This window comes from Macaca fascicularis, chromosome 19 (assembly GCF_037993035.2).
Source record: "Macaca fascicularis isolate 582-1 chromosome 19, T2T-MFA8v1.1".
NCBI lineage: Eukaryota > Metazoa > Chordata > Mammalia > Primates > Cercopithecidae > Macaca > Macaca fascicularis.
The window spans coordinates 6884880-6901029 of record NC_088393.1 but is presented as its reverse complement, the minus strand read 5'-3'; the positions used below and the strand labels follow the sequence as shown (position 1 = coordinate 6901029).

At 44.8% G+C, this 16150-nt stretch overlaps 1 protein-coding gene and 1 long non-coding RNA gene across 44 annotated transcripts in view; one reads left to right on the top strand and one right to left on the bottom strand.

The window, feature by feature from the left end:
• RFX2 (regulatory factor X2) overlaps nucleotides 1-16150 on the top strand; it is a 205251-nt gene that overhangs the window by 79688 nt on the left and 109413 nt on the right. For 5 of the 42 annotated variants that reach the window (XR_012428276.1, XM_015440671.3, XM_074025492.1 and 2 more), the window contains exon 2: nucleotides 12801-12910. The exons of 25 other annotated variants lie outside the window; for them this stretch is intronic. Coding sequence is in view for 8 of the 17 variants with exons in the window: in XM_015440671.3 (XP_015296157.2) it covers nucleotides 12817-12910 (94 nt within the window). In the remaining 9 variants the exon portion in view is untranslated. The remainder of the gene's footprint in view (nucleotides 1-12800; nucleotides 12911-16150) is intronic. 12 more of the 42 variants (XM_074025510.1, XM_074025501.1, XM_065536104.1 and 9 more) reach the window with 3 other exon arrangements.
• Nucleotides 21-16105, bottom strand: LOC102117940 (uncharacterized). Of its 2 annotated transcripts, none has more exons than XR_001487002.4 (3): nucleotides 15918-16105; nucleotides 11416-11514; nucleotides 21-420 (listed from the first exon to the last, which is right to left on the bottom strand). It is a non-coding gene; the product is annotated as an uncharacterized lncRNA (long non-coding RNA). The 2 variants fall into 2 exon arrangements; XR_012428278.1 differs by lacking the exon at nucleotides 15918-16105 and adding an exon at nucleotides 15504-15706.

Here is a 16150-nt window from a genome sequence, read left to right as displayed (position 1 = left end):
CACAAAACAACAACAAAGACTAAAAAAAAAGTTTGCCTGTACATGTTATTGACGTGTATTTTATCTTTTTACATCATGCCCCGAAACATTGTTTGCTTATGGAAAGATCCTTACCTCCCGCCCTTCTCTGGATAAGGAGGAGGGGGCATCTGTGCTCTCTCCTGCTCCAGTTTAAAGACTTGAACTGACTGTAAAATAACCTTAGAAACGGCAACTCACCTACTCTGACCAGAGAAGTAAGAGTTTATGGTACCCTCCCCTAGGAAAATAATTTAAGTTCTTGAATGACTAGGGCTTCTTCATCAACAGGCGTGGTACGGAAGGCAATTCATAATGTATGATGGGAAAGATCACTGGTTCTGTGACTGTGTGACAGTTCAACGGACTTGGGTCGGGAACGAGTTCTGAAATAGTTTGCCCCTGCAGGAAAAGCAATACTGAATTATTTTAGTTTTTTAAGTTCATTCTTATAAACCACTGAATCTGAGAAGAGACAGACAGTTATTACCTCAATAACAGGACAAGTTCTTTGAAATCACTTGATCTTTGCTTTCTGCATGAAGGGCATGCATTACCTTAATGTATGTGTGATGTGTATTTAAATATAACCATATCATATAATGTATATGTGATGTATGTTTAAATATAGATACTCATCTTTTTTTTTTCTTTTTTGGAGACGGAGTCTCGCTCTGTCGCCCAGGCTGGAGTGCAGTGGCCGGATCTCAGCTCACTGCAAGGTCCGCCTCCCGGGTTCACGCCATTCTCCTGCCTCAGCCTCCCGAGTAGCTGGGACTACAGGCGCCCACCACCTCGCCTGGCTAGTTTTTTGTATTTTTTAGTAGAGACAGGGTTTCACCGTGTTAGCCAGGATGGTCTTGATCTCCTGACCTTGTGATCCACCCGTCTCGGCCTCCCAAAGTGCTGGGATTCCAGGCTTGAGCCACCGTACCCGGCCGATACTCATCTTTTAACATTGGTTATTATTGAAGTACTGTTAAGGATGGTTCTGTCCACCAGAAATGCAGATGCTGGGGAATTGTTTCTCTGGGTCTTATTGCTTAGATCTAATTGTTTAGTTTTATATTAACGTTATAATCAATAAAAATATTAAATTGGCTTAACTTTAATATTATAATCGAATCACAATTTTAAATGCACCTGTGGATTTTTTTTTTTTTTTTTTTTTTTTTTTTTTGAGACAGAGTCTCACTCTGTTACCCAGACTGGAGTGCAGTGACCAGATCTCGGCTCACCGCAACATCCACCTCCCAGGCTCAAGGGATTCACCTGTCTCAGCCTCCCAAATAGCTGGGATTACAGGTGCGCGCCTCTGCACCCAGCTTATTTTTGTATTTTTAGTAGGGACAGGGTTTCACTATGTTGGCCAGGCTAGTCTCGAACTCCTGACCTGAAATGATCCACCTGCCTTGACCTCCCAAAGTGCTGGGATTACAGGCGTGAGCCACCCGTTTTCAGCCCCTGCACCTGTGGATTTTTATAGTAGCTAATGATTGTTTTGGTCATGAAATTCTGGGGCCAGAAGGAACCACATCTTATATATTTGTTTCTAAAGTTGACAGCTGTTTATTAAATATTTAAATATTTTAAAAATATATTTTGAAATATTAAAACATGTATATATATTTATATATTTAAATATGATAAAATCTAAATATAATATAAATATATTTTAAATATAAAAGAAATATATTTAAATATTTACAAACTTTTAAACAGTGTGCCCCCATACATACACACTTACTTGTAAAATATGAAACTTTGGAAAAACAAAGGGAAGTTCTCATCTTGCTTGTCAAGACACTCACTAAACTACCGGAGAGGAGAATGCGAGTCTGTGGGCCCGTCTCTGAAGCTGCGGGTCCAGGGCACTCCCACTAAACATAGCTGTATTTCTGGACTGAACTATATGAATATTCACCTGAAGTGGGGAAGAGAAGGACCATAAGTAACCTCATGTCAGTTCAGGCCAGCTTTTGTCACCAAGTGAGTTCAGGCCAAATTTACAAAAAAACTTCCAGTTTTCAGAGTTTCCTGGATTTCAGTATTATTGTAAGGGGTTGTGGGCTTACGTATTTTTTAAAAAGATGTTTTGACTCCCGCTTTAGAATGTAAATGGCGATGAGCTCCTCTGCTGGTTGTGTTCTCATGCTCTCTCATGTAGACATATGCCTGGCATAGTGAAAGCTCTTATTTCGATGGATGGATGGATGGATGGGTGGGTGGGTGGATGGATGGACGGATGGATGGATGGGCAGGCCGATGGAATATACGCTGGGAATTAGAGAGAAAACTGAAAACCACCTACTTGCTTCTTGGAAACTCTAAGGTCAGCAAAGGAATCCTCATAGGAAAAAAATATAGGGGAAGACCCAGAATGAAGGGGGTGAAAGGGATAAGGGTAGGTGAAGGAGGAGTGGGAAAAGGTCCAGAGAGAGGCCCTAACAGGTCTAGAGGGAACTGGAGCCTGGGAAGCTCCAAACTGGGTTAGGATTCTAAGCTCTTCTCTGCACAAAACATCTATCCCGCTGCCTGCTGGGCACGTCCAGGTGGATTCTGACGGGCACCTTAAACTTAAGGTGGCCAAGCTGAGCCTGTCATAGTCCCCCCAGATCTACTACTCCCAAAGTATCCCCCAAACTCCTTAGTAAGTATCAACTCACTTCTCCCCATTACTCAGGCCAAACCTTGGGATTGTCCTTGACTCCTCTCTCCCAAGCCATCAGCAAATCCTGTTGACTCCACCTTCAGTAGTTACCCAGAACCTGACCATGCCTCGCCACCTCCACTGCCAGCCCCTCTGGTCCAAGCCACCAGCATCTAGCCCAGATGATTCCACCACTGGCGCTCGGCAGTCTCTCCTCAGCCCAGCAGCCAGACAGGGCCTGTTAACCCTAGGGGAGGGGGTGTCATGTTAAGTTCTACTTCATATCCCTCAGCTCCAAACCCTCCGATGGCTCCCATCTCACCTGGAGCAAAAACCAAAGTCACCCCAACTCCATTCCCCGCCAAGCCTAATACCTCTTTGACCTCATCGCCAACCTAGATGCCTTCCCCTCACTGGACTTCCACCCTGCTGGCCTCCGGAAGCTCCTTCCAGCTCTGCCTGGAAAGCTCTTTGCCCAGGTATTTGGAGGGCTGGCTCCCTGACTTTCTTCAGGCCTTTTCTCAAATGTCACCAGGCCACCCACTTGAGAATGGGTGCTCTCAGCCTCCTCCCCTGCTTTCTCTTGTCTCAGCATTTATTCCTATCTAACACACCATAAGTGATACATATTTATTTTATTATCACTGTCCTCTTGTTAGAATGTCAGCTCAGTAAGGGCAGGAACTTCTATCTGTTTTATTAACTTCTTTTTTTTTTTTTTTTTTTGAGATGGGGTCTCACTTTGTCACCAGGCTGGAGTGTAGTGGTGCAATCTTGGCTTACTGCAACCTCTGACATCCGGGTTCAAGTGATTCTCCTGCCTCAGACTCCCGAGTAGCTGGATTACAGGCATGTGCCACCACACTCAGCTAATTTTTGTATTTTTATTAGAGACCGGGTTTCACCATGCTGGCCAAGATGGTCCCAATCTCCTGACCTCGTGATCCGCCCGCCTCAGCCTCCCAAAGTGCTGGGATTACAGGCATGAGCTGTTTTATTAACTTCTATATCCCCAGGGCTGAGAAGAATTTTGGTGCTGAGTAGGCAATTGAGAAATATTTGTGAAATGAATAAACAAATGGTTGCCTTGACACTTATGGGGAAAGCATATGTAGAAATGAAGAGCTGGGAGCTGCATTGGGTGTGGTGGCTCACACCTGCAATCCCAGCTACCTGGGAGGCTAGGGCAGGAGGATCGCTTGAGCCCAGGAGTTTGAGACCAGCCTGGGCAACATAGTGAGACCCTGCCCTTAAAAAATTTTTTTTTAGTTAAGAATTGCTCATAGGCACCTTAAGCTCATATTGCCATCTCTGAGTCAGTAGAACTCAAATTGGATGAATCTGGATGAACGGGGGCAGGGCAAAGAGGAAAGGAAAAGGTGCAGGTCATAGTGCTGGATGTTGTAGACCAGGGCTTTGGAGCATAGCAGAGAAGGGGTTAAATTGTGGCGCCACCATTTATTAGCTTAGTGGCTCTGGGGCAAGATTTGACATCTGTGAAATCGATAATAATAGCTCGTGTGGTTGCTATATTAGAAATAATTTCTATAAGCTATTTAGCACAGCGGCTGGCATCTACTAGATGCTCAGAAAAAAGTCAGTGTTATTATTATTATTATTAGGATGAAGCAAATAAGTAGTAAGTGGCCTGGGATGATCAGTTTTTTATTGTGGTTTCCTGACCAGTACTAGAGGCTAAGGAGGCATTTAGTAAATACATCTTGCTTGATTGAGTGGTCGGGCCCCATGCTGTCTGTTTTAAGGTAGGAAATCCCCTTAAATTAACCTGGAAACTCATGGGTACTAATGTGTCCCTCTGCAAACACAAGTGCTTCATAAGAACAAAAACAACACGAAAAGTTGTTGGAGTCCTACATCTTGATTGTGGCATGGGCCCCTCTGAAATGACTCCCCAGACATCACATTTGTGATGGGTTTTGGGGAGTGGCCAGCTCTACAGATGAGAACATTTTAAAACTGGTTTCCCTTCTCTGTTATCACTGGCTCTTGGATGCCAACACGGTCGGAGTCTGGAAATGAGCCACTTGGAGCTGAGGACTGGCCTGGTCTTCGTGCCAGGACTTGAGTTGGGCCCTTAGGAGCAGACAGCCTGGCCTTGCTGCACCTCAGTTGTTTTTTCCTGAAAGTGCATTCCTGTTTTATGATACATAATGTCTTGCGTGTTTGAAAACCCTGTTGTATGCCCTGGCAATTCCTTATTCTTATTTTTAATGTTTGTGAATTTCATGACTTTCTAAAAAATACAGTTGACTTGCCACTGCCTGTAGATGATACATAAAGCAGATAGATTTTAAATGCTGTCAGTTCATTTACACCTGCTACAGTCCATGTTTCAAAGTGGAGAAAAAGCTGAAAAGCCATTAAAAATATGTAGAATTTACATGTAATGGTCCGATATAGTGATTATTTGTCATTTTTTATATAATGAAGCCCAGATGTGCTATATATGGTAAGCCTATTTCTACTAAGATCTCTGCAGTTATTTTGGACATGTGTGCATGTGTTTGTGTATATGTTTGAGACTGGGGTGTGGGTAATTAATAATAAGAAACTTTTAAAAAAAAAAAAAAGAGATGAAATCTCGCTCTGTTGTCCAGGCTGGAGTGCAGCCTCAAACCCCTGGGCTCAAGCAATCCTCCTGCCTCAGCCTCCCAAGCAGCTGAGATTATAGATGTGAACCACTGTGCCTGGCCATAAGAGGCTTCTTATATTTGAACTTGGCTGAAAAATTGAACAGTAGAGACAAAAAAAGCAAGGCCGTGTGATGCGGACTGGGCTCCTGGCATCCAGCAGTTTTTAAGGAGGTGACAGTTGAGCTGAGACTGAAATGAGGAGAGGGAACCAGCGCTGTGGGGTTCAGAAGGAAGAGCCTTCCAGGCAAGGGACAGCAGATGCAAAGGTCCTGCAGTTGTGTGGCTGATGCCTGGCGAGCAAAGCAAAGAGAGGCAGAAGAGACAGGGGCAATCTGCGGGGCCTTGGAGGCCATGAGCAAAGTTTGGATGCTATTCTAAGTATAAACTGGATCATCAGTAGAGTTCACGTCAGCCTGTAGCTGTCAGATCAAGGGTGTCCAGTCATTTACCAAAAGACCTGCTTTTCAGACTCCTGACATTTGTTCATTATTCATTCATACATTCTTCATTCATTCATCCTCCATTCATTTATTCATTACCTTCTTTGAGTAAAGTGCTATCCTACCCGGTTACAAAGACCAAAGACCAACAAGGAAGGGGAGTCAGTATCAAATAGGCTTTGCTGGGTATTTCTACAGGCACAGAAGGCAGACAAAATAGGGAGGCCAGCTATCCCTGGAGCTGAGGAAAGGTCTGAAAAGAGGGTGTGGATCTGAACTGCATCTTGAGAATGGTGTTCTGCAGGCAGCAGGTGGGGGAGAGGGATGTGGCCATGTTTTCAGGACTGGGCAGTCCATGTTTTCATGTCTCCATGAATCTGATGACTATACCCCATATAAGTGGAATCATAGAGTATTTGTGTTTCTGTGACTGGTTTATTTCATTTGCATATCTTCAAAGCTTGTCCATGCTGTAGCATGCAGCAGAATTTCCTTCCTTTTTAAGGCTAAAGAATATTCCATTGCATGGATATGCCACATTGTGTTTACGCATTCATCCATGGATGAACACTTGGGTGGTTTCCACCTTACAGCTATTGTGAATCATGCTAAGCAGAGATCTCGAAGGGACTCTTTAGGGGGAGGGAGAACCTGGACAGAGGCTCAAAAGGCAAAGGAGGAAATAACTTCAAGAACTGAGCACCATGAAGAGTGAGATCCAATGGCAACCAGAAAGATAAGACTTGCACAAGTCCCATGAGAAAAAGGACTGGGTCCCCACAGAAAGGCAGAAGGCTTGACTCATAAGCGCCTGTCTCCTGGAAAACTGTTGAAATTATACCAATGATATAGAAGTCCATTCCTAATGCTGCAATAACACTTAATTATACTTTTTTAAAAAATGCAAACTGTTTATCTTTTAGAAACTGTGCCATGTTTCCAAGGATACATTTCTGTCCAAAAGGTGATCGGTGGGGAAAGGCCTTAGAAGCAGTTTCCAAAAAAATTACCAGCCCACAAAAATGTATGCGGGCTCCACCCAGGCCAGTGGAAACCCAAAGAAAATAACACGAAGGCCTTTTTCCCACCTCTCCTGTCCTTCTCAGAATACATACAGACAGATGTAGCCTGCCTTGAGAAAAAATATATTTGGAATTCCAGACCCACTGAAAACAGACTAAAGGATATGCTTCTGATTTTAAAAGGAATTATTCATTTCTTGAAGAATTCACCCTACTAGGGATTTCGGTGAGGAGCTCACTGGGATCTCCATCCATTTATTTAGCAAATATTTGTGGGCCTGAAATATCAAACATCTGAGGAGCTTATAATTAGTTAAGTATTTACGTGTATTAATATCATCATGTGGACAGTTGAGAGGGGAGAAGGCACTAGACAAATTTAAAATTATTAGAAACCATTGGCAACTAATATTCAGACCCTAAGTTAAAAACAGGATATATCTCAGGAGCAAATCTTTTGTGTAAATCCTGGTATTTTTACTGCAGACCCTTAAAATGACAGACGGGTGAGTAGAATTACTTCTGGAAATGGATATGATTCTATTAATTAATTCAATTAAATCAATATAATTCAATTAATCGCCAGCCTTAGTTCACACTGATGACCGTGCTCATCAGAGAGACTCAGCATGCAAAAGAAAAGACTCATCAATTTGCAGTTATTTAATTTAACGAACTGCGGGATGGTGGAGTCAGCAGCAGCGACTGGGCCGCAACATGGCGCCTCCCACCTAGACTTCCGGTCCGGAAACTTCCACCTTCCTCCCATTTACGTGGGCCTGCATGAGCCTACTTCTCTTCTTTTTTTTTCTTTTTTTTGAGACGGAGTCTCACTCTGTCACCCAGCCTGGAGTGCAGTGGCGCGATCTCGGCTCACTGCAAGCTCCGCCTCCCGGGTTTACGCCATTCTCCTGCCTCAGCCTCCCGAGTAGCTGGGACTACAGGCACCCGCCACCTCTCCCGGCTAGTTTTTCGTATTTTTTAGTAGAGACGGGGTTTCACCATGTTAGCCAGGATGATTTCGATCTCCTGACCTCGTGATCCGCCCGTCTCGGCCTCCCAAAGTGCTGGGATTACAGACTTGAGCCACCGCGCCCGGCCTCTCTTCTTCTTATACTTCCGTATTGTCTCCCTGCGGGTCCTTGCACAGACCTTGGGTTCCTTCGTCTCTGGATTCTTACTGATCTCCGTCTTCTCCCAGCCGCCTTGTCACGTCTCTCTGAGCTATGTCAGGAGGAACGGAAGGGCACTTTCTGACTACTTTGTTAGCCAAACGGACAAACTTCCCCCTCCCCTTTGTTGTAACCACACATTCAAGGCTTCCTTCAGTCCAGCCCCATCTTCCTTTTCATTGCCTCCTTTTCACTACTCCAAATGACCTTGCCATACTTTAAACGGGTCTTGTACTTTCTTATCCCGTCTCTGGAATGTCATTTCTACTAAAGAAAATCCTACTCTTCCCTCAAGACCCTTCTCTAATCCCCTCTTGCCATGGAACCTTGAGATTTTCGTTGAGGAGTTAAGTTGGAAAATATAAACTAGAGCAGAGTCTCTACCATGGCACTATTGACATTTGGGGCCAGATTATTCTTGGTTGGGGAGACTGTTCTGTGCACTATAGGATGTGGAGCAGCCTCCCAGGCCTCTACCTGCCAAAAGCACATTCCCCCTTCCCCAAGTGGTGACAACCAACTGTTTCCAGACATTGCCAGATGTCCTGAGGTGGGAGCTAAGGTGAACAGAATTGCCCCCCAGCTGGGGGCTGCTGGACTAATCAACCAGAAGTGGCAAAGACTGCAGGCAAATTGCCTCAGCACTTAGATTTAGCATTGCAAGGCCTCTTCGACAGGTGGTAGTGATTTGTGCGTCTCATTTCCTATTCTTGATTGTGGCAAGGTTCTGGAGGATGGAGACAGCTACTCCTGCCACAGTTCCCACAGGCCATTGTACATAGGGCTTCATATTTAACACGTGAGTGAATGACACACATAAGCCCGAGTGCTCTTCAGAATGGCAAGGCCTATATCAAGATGGTAAACGTACAGTTCTTAAAAAAAAAAAAAAAAAATCACGCAGTCGGTGCCTGAGATCCAATAACCTTCAAACTCCATGTTTTCGATTTGGTCTCAACATTCCAGCTCTTTCAATATGTACTTTTCCTTTACCAAATTTCAAAAGAAATTTTAATCAAAGACCCCTGCTGTTAATTAATTTCCCTTTTTACCCAGCCAAAATTGCAAATGAAGTTCTTTTTCCAGAAAGTTCGGGGAGCAGGGAGGGGTTTTATAACAGAGCTGCTGCTGGGTCTCATTGCTAGGAGCTGAGTACGCAGTGGAGAATATGAAATCCCGAATTCTATGTCCCAGCCCATTGCAGTGGCTTGATTTGTCTCTTGTTTTGCTTTGGAACTTTTCAAAGATTTCACTCTGTTAAAAAGTCAATTTGGAATAAATATAGAGCTGTTATGTCTATTAGAATTGTTTCAGCAACGAAATGTGGCACTCAGCATTTGTCGAACCAATGAATTCTCCTTTTTGCTCTGAGGGAAAGCAAGGTTATAGGGCAAGTTGTATTTTAGCCCTTAGCTTTTTTTTTTTTGTGGTTCAAACAATTAGTGAAATATTTGAAAGCTCCAGACACTTGGGCTCACCCCAAAAAGTCAGCCCTGGGCCACGAGCAGTGGCAGAGGAAGCAGTTACAGAGAATTAACAGAGTTACATAAAATTTACTCACTTTGTAGACAAATATTTCTAACCTTGGCTCCCTTTCTTAAAGATCTATTTCCCCAGCTTTGTTCCCCAACTCAAAAGCATTTCCCAACACATGGATCTGCTACCACTGGATCTGCCAAAGCAGAATCCTCTTTTTTTTCCAGTTCTTTTTTAGGCCTTCCCAGTAGGCTGAGGAGAAAGTCTCTTGTGGGTGTTAAGGTATCTTTAACCCCTCTGTAACACTCCTGACCTCTCATGTTTAATGAGGAACAGACTTCAAAACTCGAGAGCTGACTGTTAAAGAAAAATAGTAAATGGTAGTATTGGTGGTCCTGGAAGGTGCTAAAACCAACAAAGAGACACTGCCTCAAGATCATTGCCCAGGTGGCTCTGATGAACTTGGACGAAAACGCATCTCGCTGAAGACTCTCTTTATCTTGTGGCCTCTTTATAGGTGTTATTATCAGCCAAGCACTCACTGCACTGCCTCGGTGCAGGGACAGCCCCCATTTCTCAAGTTCCCACAATGGAGCCCCACATTTCTAATTAGACCAGTAACAGTTCTCATCAGGAAGAGAGGTCATTTTTCATGCAAGTCAAAATATAAGCCACTTAGAGAGGCTGGGATAAACTTCATGGGTGGCAAAGTTCTTTTATTGTTTCCAAATAGATACTCTGAAATAATTATATGTTTAGTTGTCTGGTTACAAAGCTCTTAGATAAAATAACGTATGACATCATTTATCAAGTCATTTGCCTTCTCTGATCTATATAAGAATGTTCAATGCTTTGTGATAACATTTTTGATTCTCATATAAGAAAAGAAGAAAGAGGGTTTTTCAAGAACAGCAGAGAGTGGTGTGTTGGCCACAGAATCAAGCAAACGGGCAAAAAAGCAGCCCTCAGTAAGGAGTAGCCAGACGTTAAAAGTAGTGCCTGTTAGATCAACAAGGTTATGTTTTAAAAATAAAGGGAACCTGGCACGGTGGCTCATGCCTGTAATCCCAACATTTTTGGAGGCTGAGGTGGAGGATAGCTTGAGGCCAGGAATTCAAGACCAGCCTAGGCACCATAACAAGGCTCTGTCTACACACACAAAAAATTTAAATTAGCTGGGCCTGGTGGTGCACACTTGTAGTCTCAGCTACTCGGGAGGCTGAGGTGGAAGGATCACTTGAGCACAGGAGTTGAGCACAGGAGTTGGAGGCTGCAGTGAGCCGTGTTTGCACCACTGCACTCCAGCCTGGGTGAGAGGGTGAGACCTGTCTCTAAAATAATAATAATAATAATTAATAATAATAAAGGGTTGCCATGATATTACCTGTGGGTACCTACTATGTGCCTGGTGCATTACATATATTACTTCTAATCCTTGTAAAAGCCCAGTGGAATTGGAATGATGATCATGCCCTCAGAAGGGTAAAGATATCTTAATGCATGTCTCAGTCCTTTGGGCAGGTAGCTGAGGAATATTTCCTGCAGCTAAACTGCACTCAATTTGCCTTTCTCCTTAGTTGCTTCCCCGCTTTGTTGCTTCAGAAAGGGTTGGACCCAGGGTCTAGGAAGAAAGGCAAGGCCCAAGTGAAAGAGAGATGTGTGGGTCCCAACCTGGGCACCCTGCTCTTGCCAGAAACCTGAGTAGCCTGGACCACTCGTTCTTCCTCGCCAGGGTCTAGTCCAAGGCTATAGATGGAGCTGTCTCCTCTGTTGCCCAGTGTCGAAGGGTAGGGGTCACCTCATCTTCTCCCCACTCTCCTTCACCCCCACTAACCCACTGCCCTCTTTTCTACTCACTACTTCCTATAGATCCCACCACCCAAACTGGTCTTGTATTGATTCTTCCCTTTCTATTTCGGATTATACTGTTCCAATTCAGACCCTCTCATTCAGGATTGTTCAAGTAAACTTCCGATTTCTTACCTTAGCTGAAGGGTAGAGCACGGGTCTTCTTGCTCTGTGTTCTTCCAGATCTGGTGCTTCTAGCTGCCCTCAACAATGGCCTTAAGATGGCGGGGGACCCTGGGAGGGGGAGACCGCCCGATATTGTGAAACACCATGGAATACCAGGAGTGCACTGAATTAAATCATGTGAACTCATCATATTTTATTCATGCAACATGATTAAATTATAAGAAATGAGCGTGTGTGCAGTATCAACTGTGAGCATACGTTCTTTAAAACTGCTGTTGGCTGGGCACGGTGGCTCATGCTTGTAATCCCAGCATTTTGGGAGGCCGAGGCGGGCGGATCACAAGATTAGCAGATCGAGACCATCCTGGCTAACATGATGAAACCCCGTCTGTACTAAAAATACAAAAAAAATAGCCGAGCGTGGTGGCGGGCACCTGTAGTCCCAGCTACTTGGGAGGCTGAGGCAGGAGAATGGCGTGAATCTGGGAGGCGGAGCTTGCAGTGAGCCGAGATCATGCTACTGCACTCCAGCCTGGGTGACAGAGCCAGACTCCGTCTCAAAAAAACAGACAAACAAACAAAAAACTGCTGTTGATTGGGAGAGACAGACTGGTGCAGGGCTTCCCAATAATGTGAAACCTGCAGGGTATGACATTATTTTTTGTTTTGTTGTTTGCTCCTCTTCATTAGCAGATAAGAGGAAACGTCTACCAAAGGTTTAAGAAATATTGATAGGGAAAATGTTTTAAATTCGAGGAACCTAGCCAATAAATATTTCTGTAGATTGGCACAAGTGCCATTATTTTATTTGAGCAGTGCCTTTATTTTATTTGAGCAAAGAAAGCCCACAGGATGTTTTAGTATTCCAAGGAAGTGGGGATCAGCAAACATTCTCTATAAAGGGCTAGATAGTAAATGTTTTAGCTTTTGCGGCCCAGATGGTCGCTATCTCCACTACTCAGCCCTCCCGATGGAGCTTGAAAGCAGATGTAGACAACATGTGAGAGCCTGGGCATGGCCATGTGCCAATCAAACTTTATTTATGGATGCTGAAATGTGAATTTCATGTAATTTTCATGTATCGCAAAATATTTTGATTTTGATTTTTTTCTAACCACTTCAAAATGTAAAAGCCATTCTTGGCTCATGGGCCATACACAAACAGGCTGGCGGCTGGGCCAAATTTGGGTGGTAGGCGGTAGTTTCCTGAGTCCTGCCCCTATGGTGGAGTCCAGGGGCTCTGACTCACATTCATAGACTTTCTCCAAGTGGTCCATCTTATTTCCCCCTTTATTCCCCGAGCTCCAACCAGCTTGGTCTCTTGACCCCTTCCCTGCCCCACACACCCTCCCCTTGTCTACACCTTTGCCTGATTTTCCCTACCCCACCTCCAGCAGGGTCCAGGACGGGATGCTGCCCAGACTCCCCTGCCCTGCTGTTTATGGCACCCTGTTCCATCTGGAGTCTGCACCTGTCACCTTTTGCCACGTAAGGAATTATCTGTGTACGTCTCCTTTTCTTTCTTACCCCATCCATACAAAACCCTTGAGGATAGAGGCCATGTCTAATTGTATTTGTGGGACACCACATAGAGTAATTATTTGTCAAAATTACATGAGTTCTTACTAGATAGAGATCACATCTACCTCTAAAAATCATTTTGCTTACTTTCTAGTAAAATAGGATCTCTTAAGATACTTGTGAACTCTTAAACTTACCCTAAGATGATTTATTCTAAGGGTCTTCTAGATCATTACCGGCCAATATAGAAACATAACACAAGCTACATGTGAAATTTGCAATTTTCTAGTAGCTGCATTTTATTTATTTATTTTTGTTTTTATTTATTTATTTTTTTGAGACGGAGTCTCGCTCGGTCGCCCAGGCTGGAGTGCAGTGGCACGATCTCGGCTCACTGCAAGCTCCGCCTTCTGGGTTCACGCCATTCTCCTGCCTCAGCCTCCTGAGTAGCTGGGACTACAGGCACCCACCACCACGCCCGGCTAATATTTTGTATTTTTTAGTAGAGACGGGGTTTCACCGTGTTAGCCAGGGTGGTTTCGGTCTCCTGACCTTGTGATCTGCCTGTCTCAGCCTCCCAAAGTGCTGGGATTACAGGCATGAGCCACTGCACCCAGCCCAGTAGCTGCATTTTAAAAAGTAAAAAGAGACAAGTGAAAGTAATTTAATAATACATTTCATCCGATGAACTGTATTGAAAATATTCATTTCAATATATAATCTATAGGAAAAATTATTGTTGAGATATTTCACATTCTTTTTTGTGTGCTAAGTCTTAGAAATCTTAGTTCAGACCAGCCCCATTTCAGGTGCTCGGCAGCCACGTGTGACCCTGGCTTCTATACCGACTGCACAGGTAAAGGTGTTAAAGTCAAGGCAGGCACAAGTTTTACGTCAACTCTTCCTTTTAAAAGGCGACCACTATATTGGCTACTTACTGGCGTGCAGATACTCCATAGCCGTGAAAACATAAGGTCATCGCAAAGTCTGAGTGGTGTGGGTCCACCTGACCTCAGTGTTGTCCATTTTCTAGTGACCATCGCTGGACTTTGCAACACAGGTGGTGCCCTCCAAGCCACCTGAGTGATCTGTCCCCAGAATTCCCTAGTGACCATTTCAGGACTTTGGGATCCTGTGTGTAGGCCCCATAATTCTGACTGCTTCTCTTTTACATTATAAAAATCTTACCTTTTCATCATAAAAAAAAAAAAATCCAAATCGTACAAAAGAAAAAAAGAGCCTCTAGCTGCTTCTTCCTCTCTCCTCTGCCCCTCCCACCACTAAGAAAAGTTTGGTGTGGATGCTTTCACATATTTCGCAGGCCTATAAAATATACACACGAATTTTTTAGTATTTTTTGCATTGAGATGTAATTCACATGCCATAGAATTCACCCTCTTAATGTGTACAATTTAATGGCTTTTAGTATATTCACAAGGGTATGCAGCCATCACCATCATCTAATTCCAGAGTCATCACCCCAAAAAGACACCCTATCCCCATTAAGCAGTCACTCCCCACCTCCCTTCTCCAGTCCCTGGCAGCCACTAAGCCACTTTCTGTCTTTGTGGATTTGCCTGTTCTGGAAAGTTCATGAAAATGGAATCATATAGTAAGTAGCCTTTTGTGACTGGCTGTTTTTAGCATGATGTTCTCAAGGTTCATCCACCTTGTACCATGTGTTGGTGCTTCATTGCTTTTCATGACTGGAATAAGACTTTTTGTGTGTGTGTGTGTGCAAAAAAGAGATATTATTTTGCTCACTTTTCTGCAACCTGCTCTTTTACCTAATATTTAGCCTGTATATTTCCTTATCACTCACTATTTGTGTTTGTGCTTCATTCTTTCTACTAACGGTCTGATATTTCCACTCCTGCCCTAAGTAGTTACTTAGCCTTTTATTTTATTTTATTTATTTATTTTTTTGAGACAGAGTCTTGCTCTGTCATCCAGGTTGGAGTGCAATGGCACAATCCAGGCTCACTGCAACCTCTGCCTCCTGGGTTCAAGCAATTCTTGTGCCTCAGCCTCCCGAGTAGCTGGGATTACAGGCACATGCCACCATGCCCGGCTAATTTTTTGTATTTTAGTAGAGACAGGGTTTCACCATGTAGTCCAGGCTGGCCTCGAACTCCTGACCTCAGGCAATCTGCCCCCCTCAACCTCTCAAAGTGCTAGGACTGCAGGCATGAACCACTGCACCTGGCCTTAGTTATTTATTCATAGGCATTTTGGTTATACCTTCCACTTTACCGCCAATGCTGCAGTAAGCACACATGCCCAAATACATTTGTGTACACATGTGAGATGTTTGCACAGTCACAGGAGGGAAATTGCTGAGCCTGACGGACTTCCTCCCCTTGGCCTTAGCTTGCCGCCACTTACATCTGCACTCCATTCCTACTATAAAGGTGACTTTCCACTTTTGTCCTCTCCTGAAACTGCACTGCCTCCAGCAGGACCAGAGCCACCTCCTCACCTCCCCGACACCACAGGGCCTTTTTTACCACATGCCTGTCCTTTGCCCTAAGTCCCCGTCCCACTCCTTGCCTCTCAGACCAGCACAAACTCTTTACCTTCTTAACATTCAGAGTAGCAGGTCCCAGACCCTTTGACGGACTCTTGAAAACTTGTGTCTCCACTCTCCAGGAGAATGCACACTGAACTCAGCCACAGTGTTCTGTGGGCCACTGAGGAGGTGCTAGGACCCCTGGGCAGCCTCTCCCCCGGCCCCTCTTCTGGAACGTGTTCCCCGTCAGCTTGGCTCTGCCTGTCCTACAGCCCACGTGTGACTGACTCAGCCTCATTCTGTCACCGTGAGCTGCGCCCATGCGGGCGTGTGCCTCTCGGGGAGGCCTGGCTGCTGGGCTAGTTTGCGCAGCCACAAGCTCATGCTTGTCGCCCTTGACTCCTGCGCGGACTGGAGCCTAGCAACGGCGTGCCCCGCCCCTCCGAATTCCCTCTGGACGCGCGGCTGTAAACTCTGCTACCTTTATTCTCCAGCAGAGCACTCATTCTGCTGCCTTCTCAGCGGAAGACCTTCTTCCAGCAGCCCAGGATGCAGCCTGCGGGGCCACCCTCCGTCCCGAGCTGCTTTCTCGGGTCATTGACCCCCTGCTGCCATGGCCCGGGTTTAGGGACTTGAGCCCCTGCTCTCTCCAGCCCGAGGAGGGAACTCAGTTGTGCAGCCACTAGATCCTGTTCTTGAACCTCTTTCTTGCTG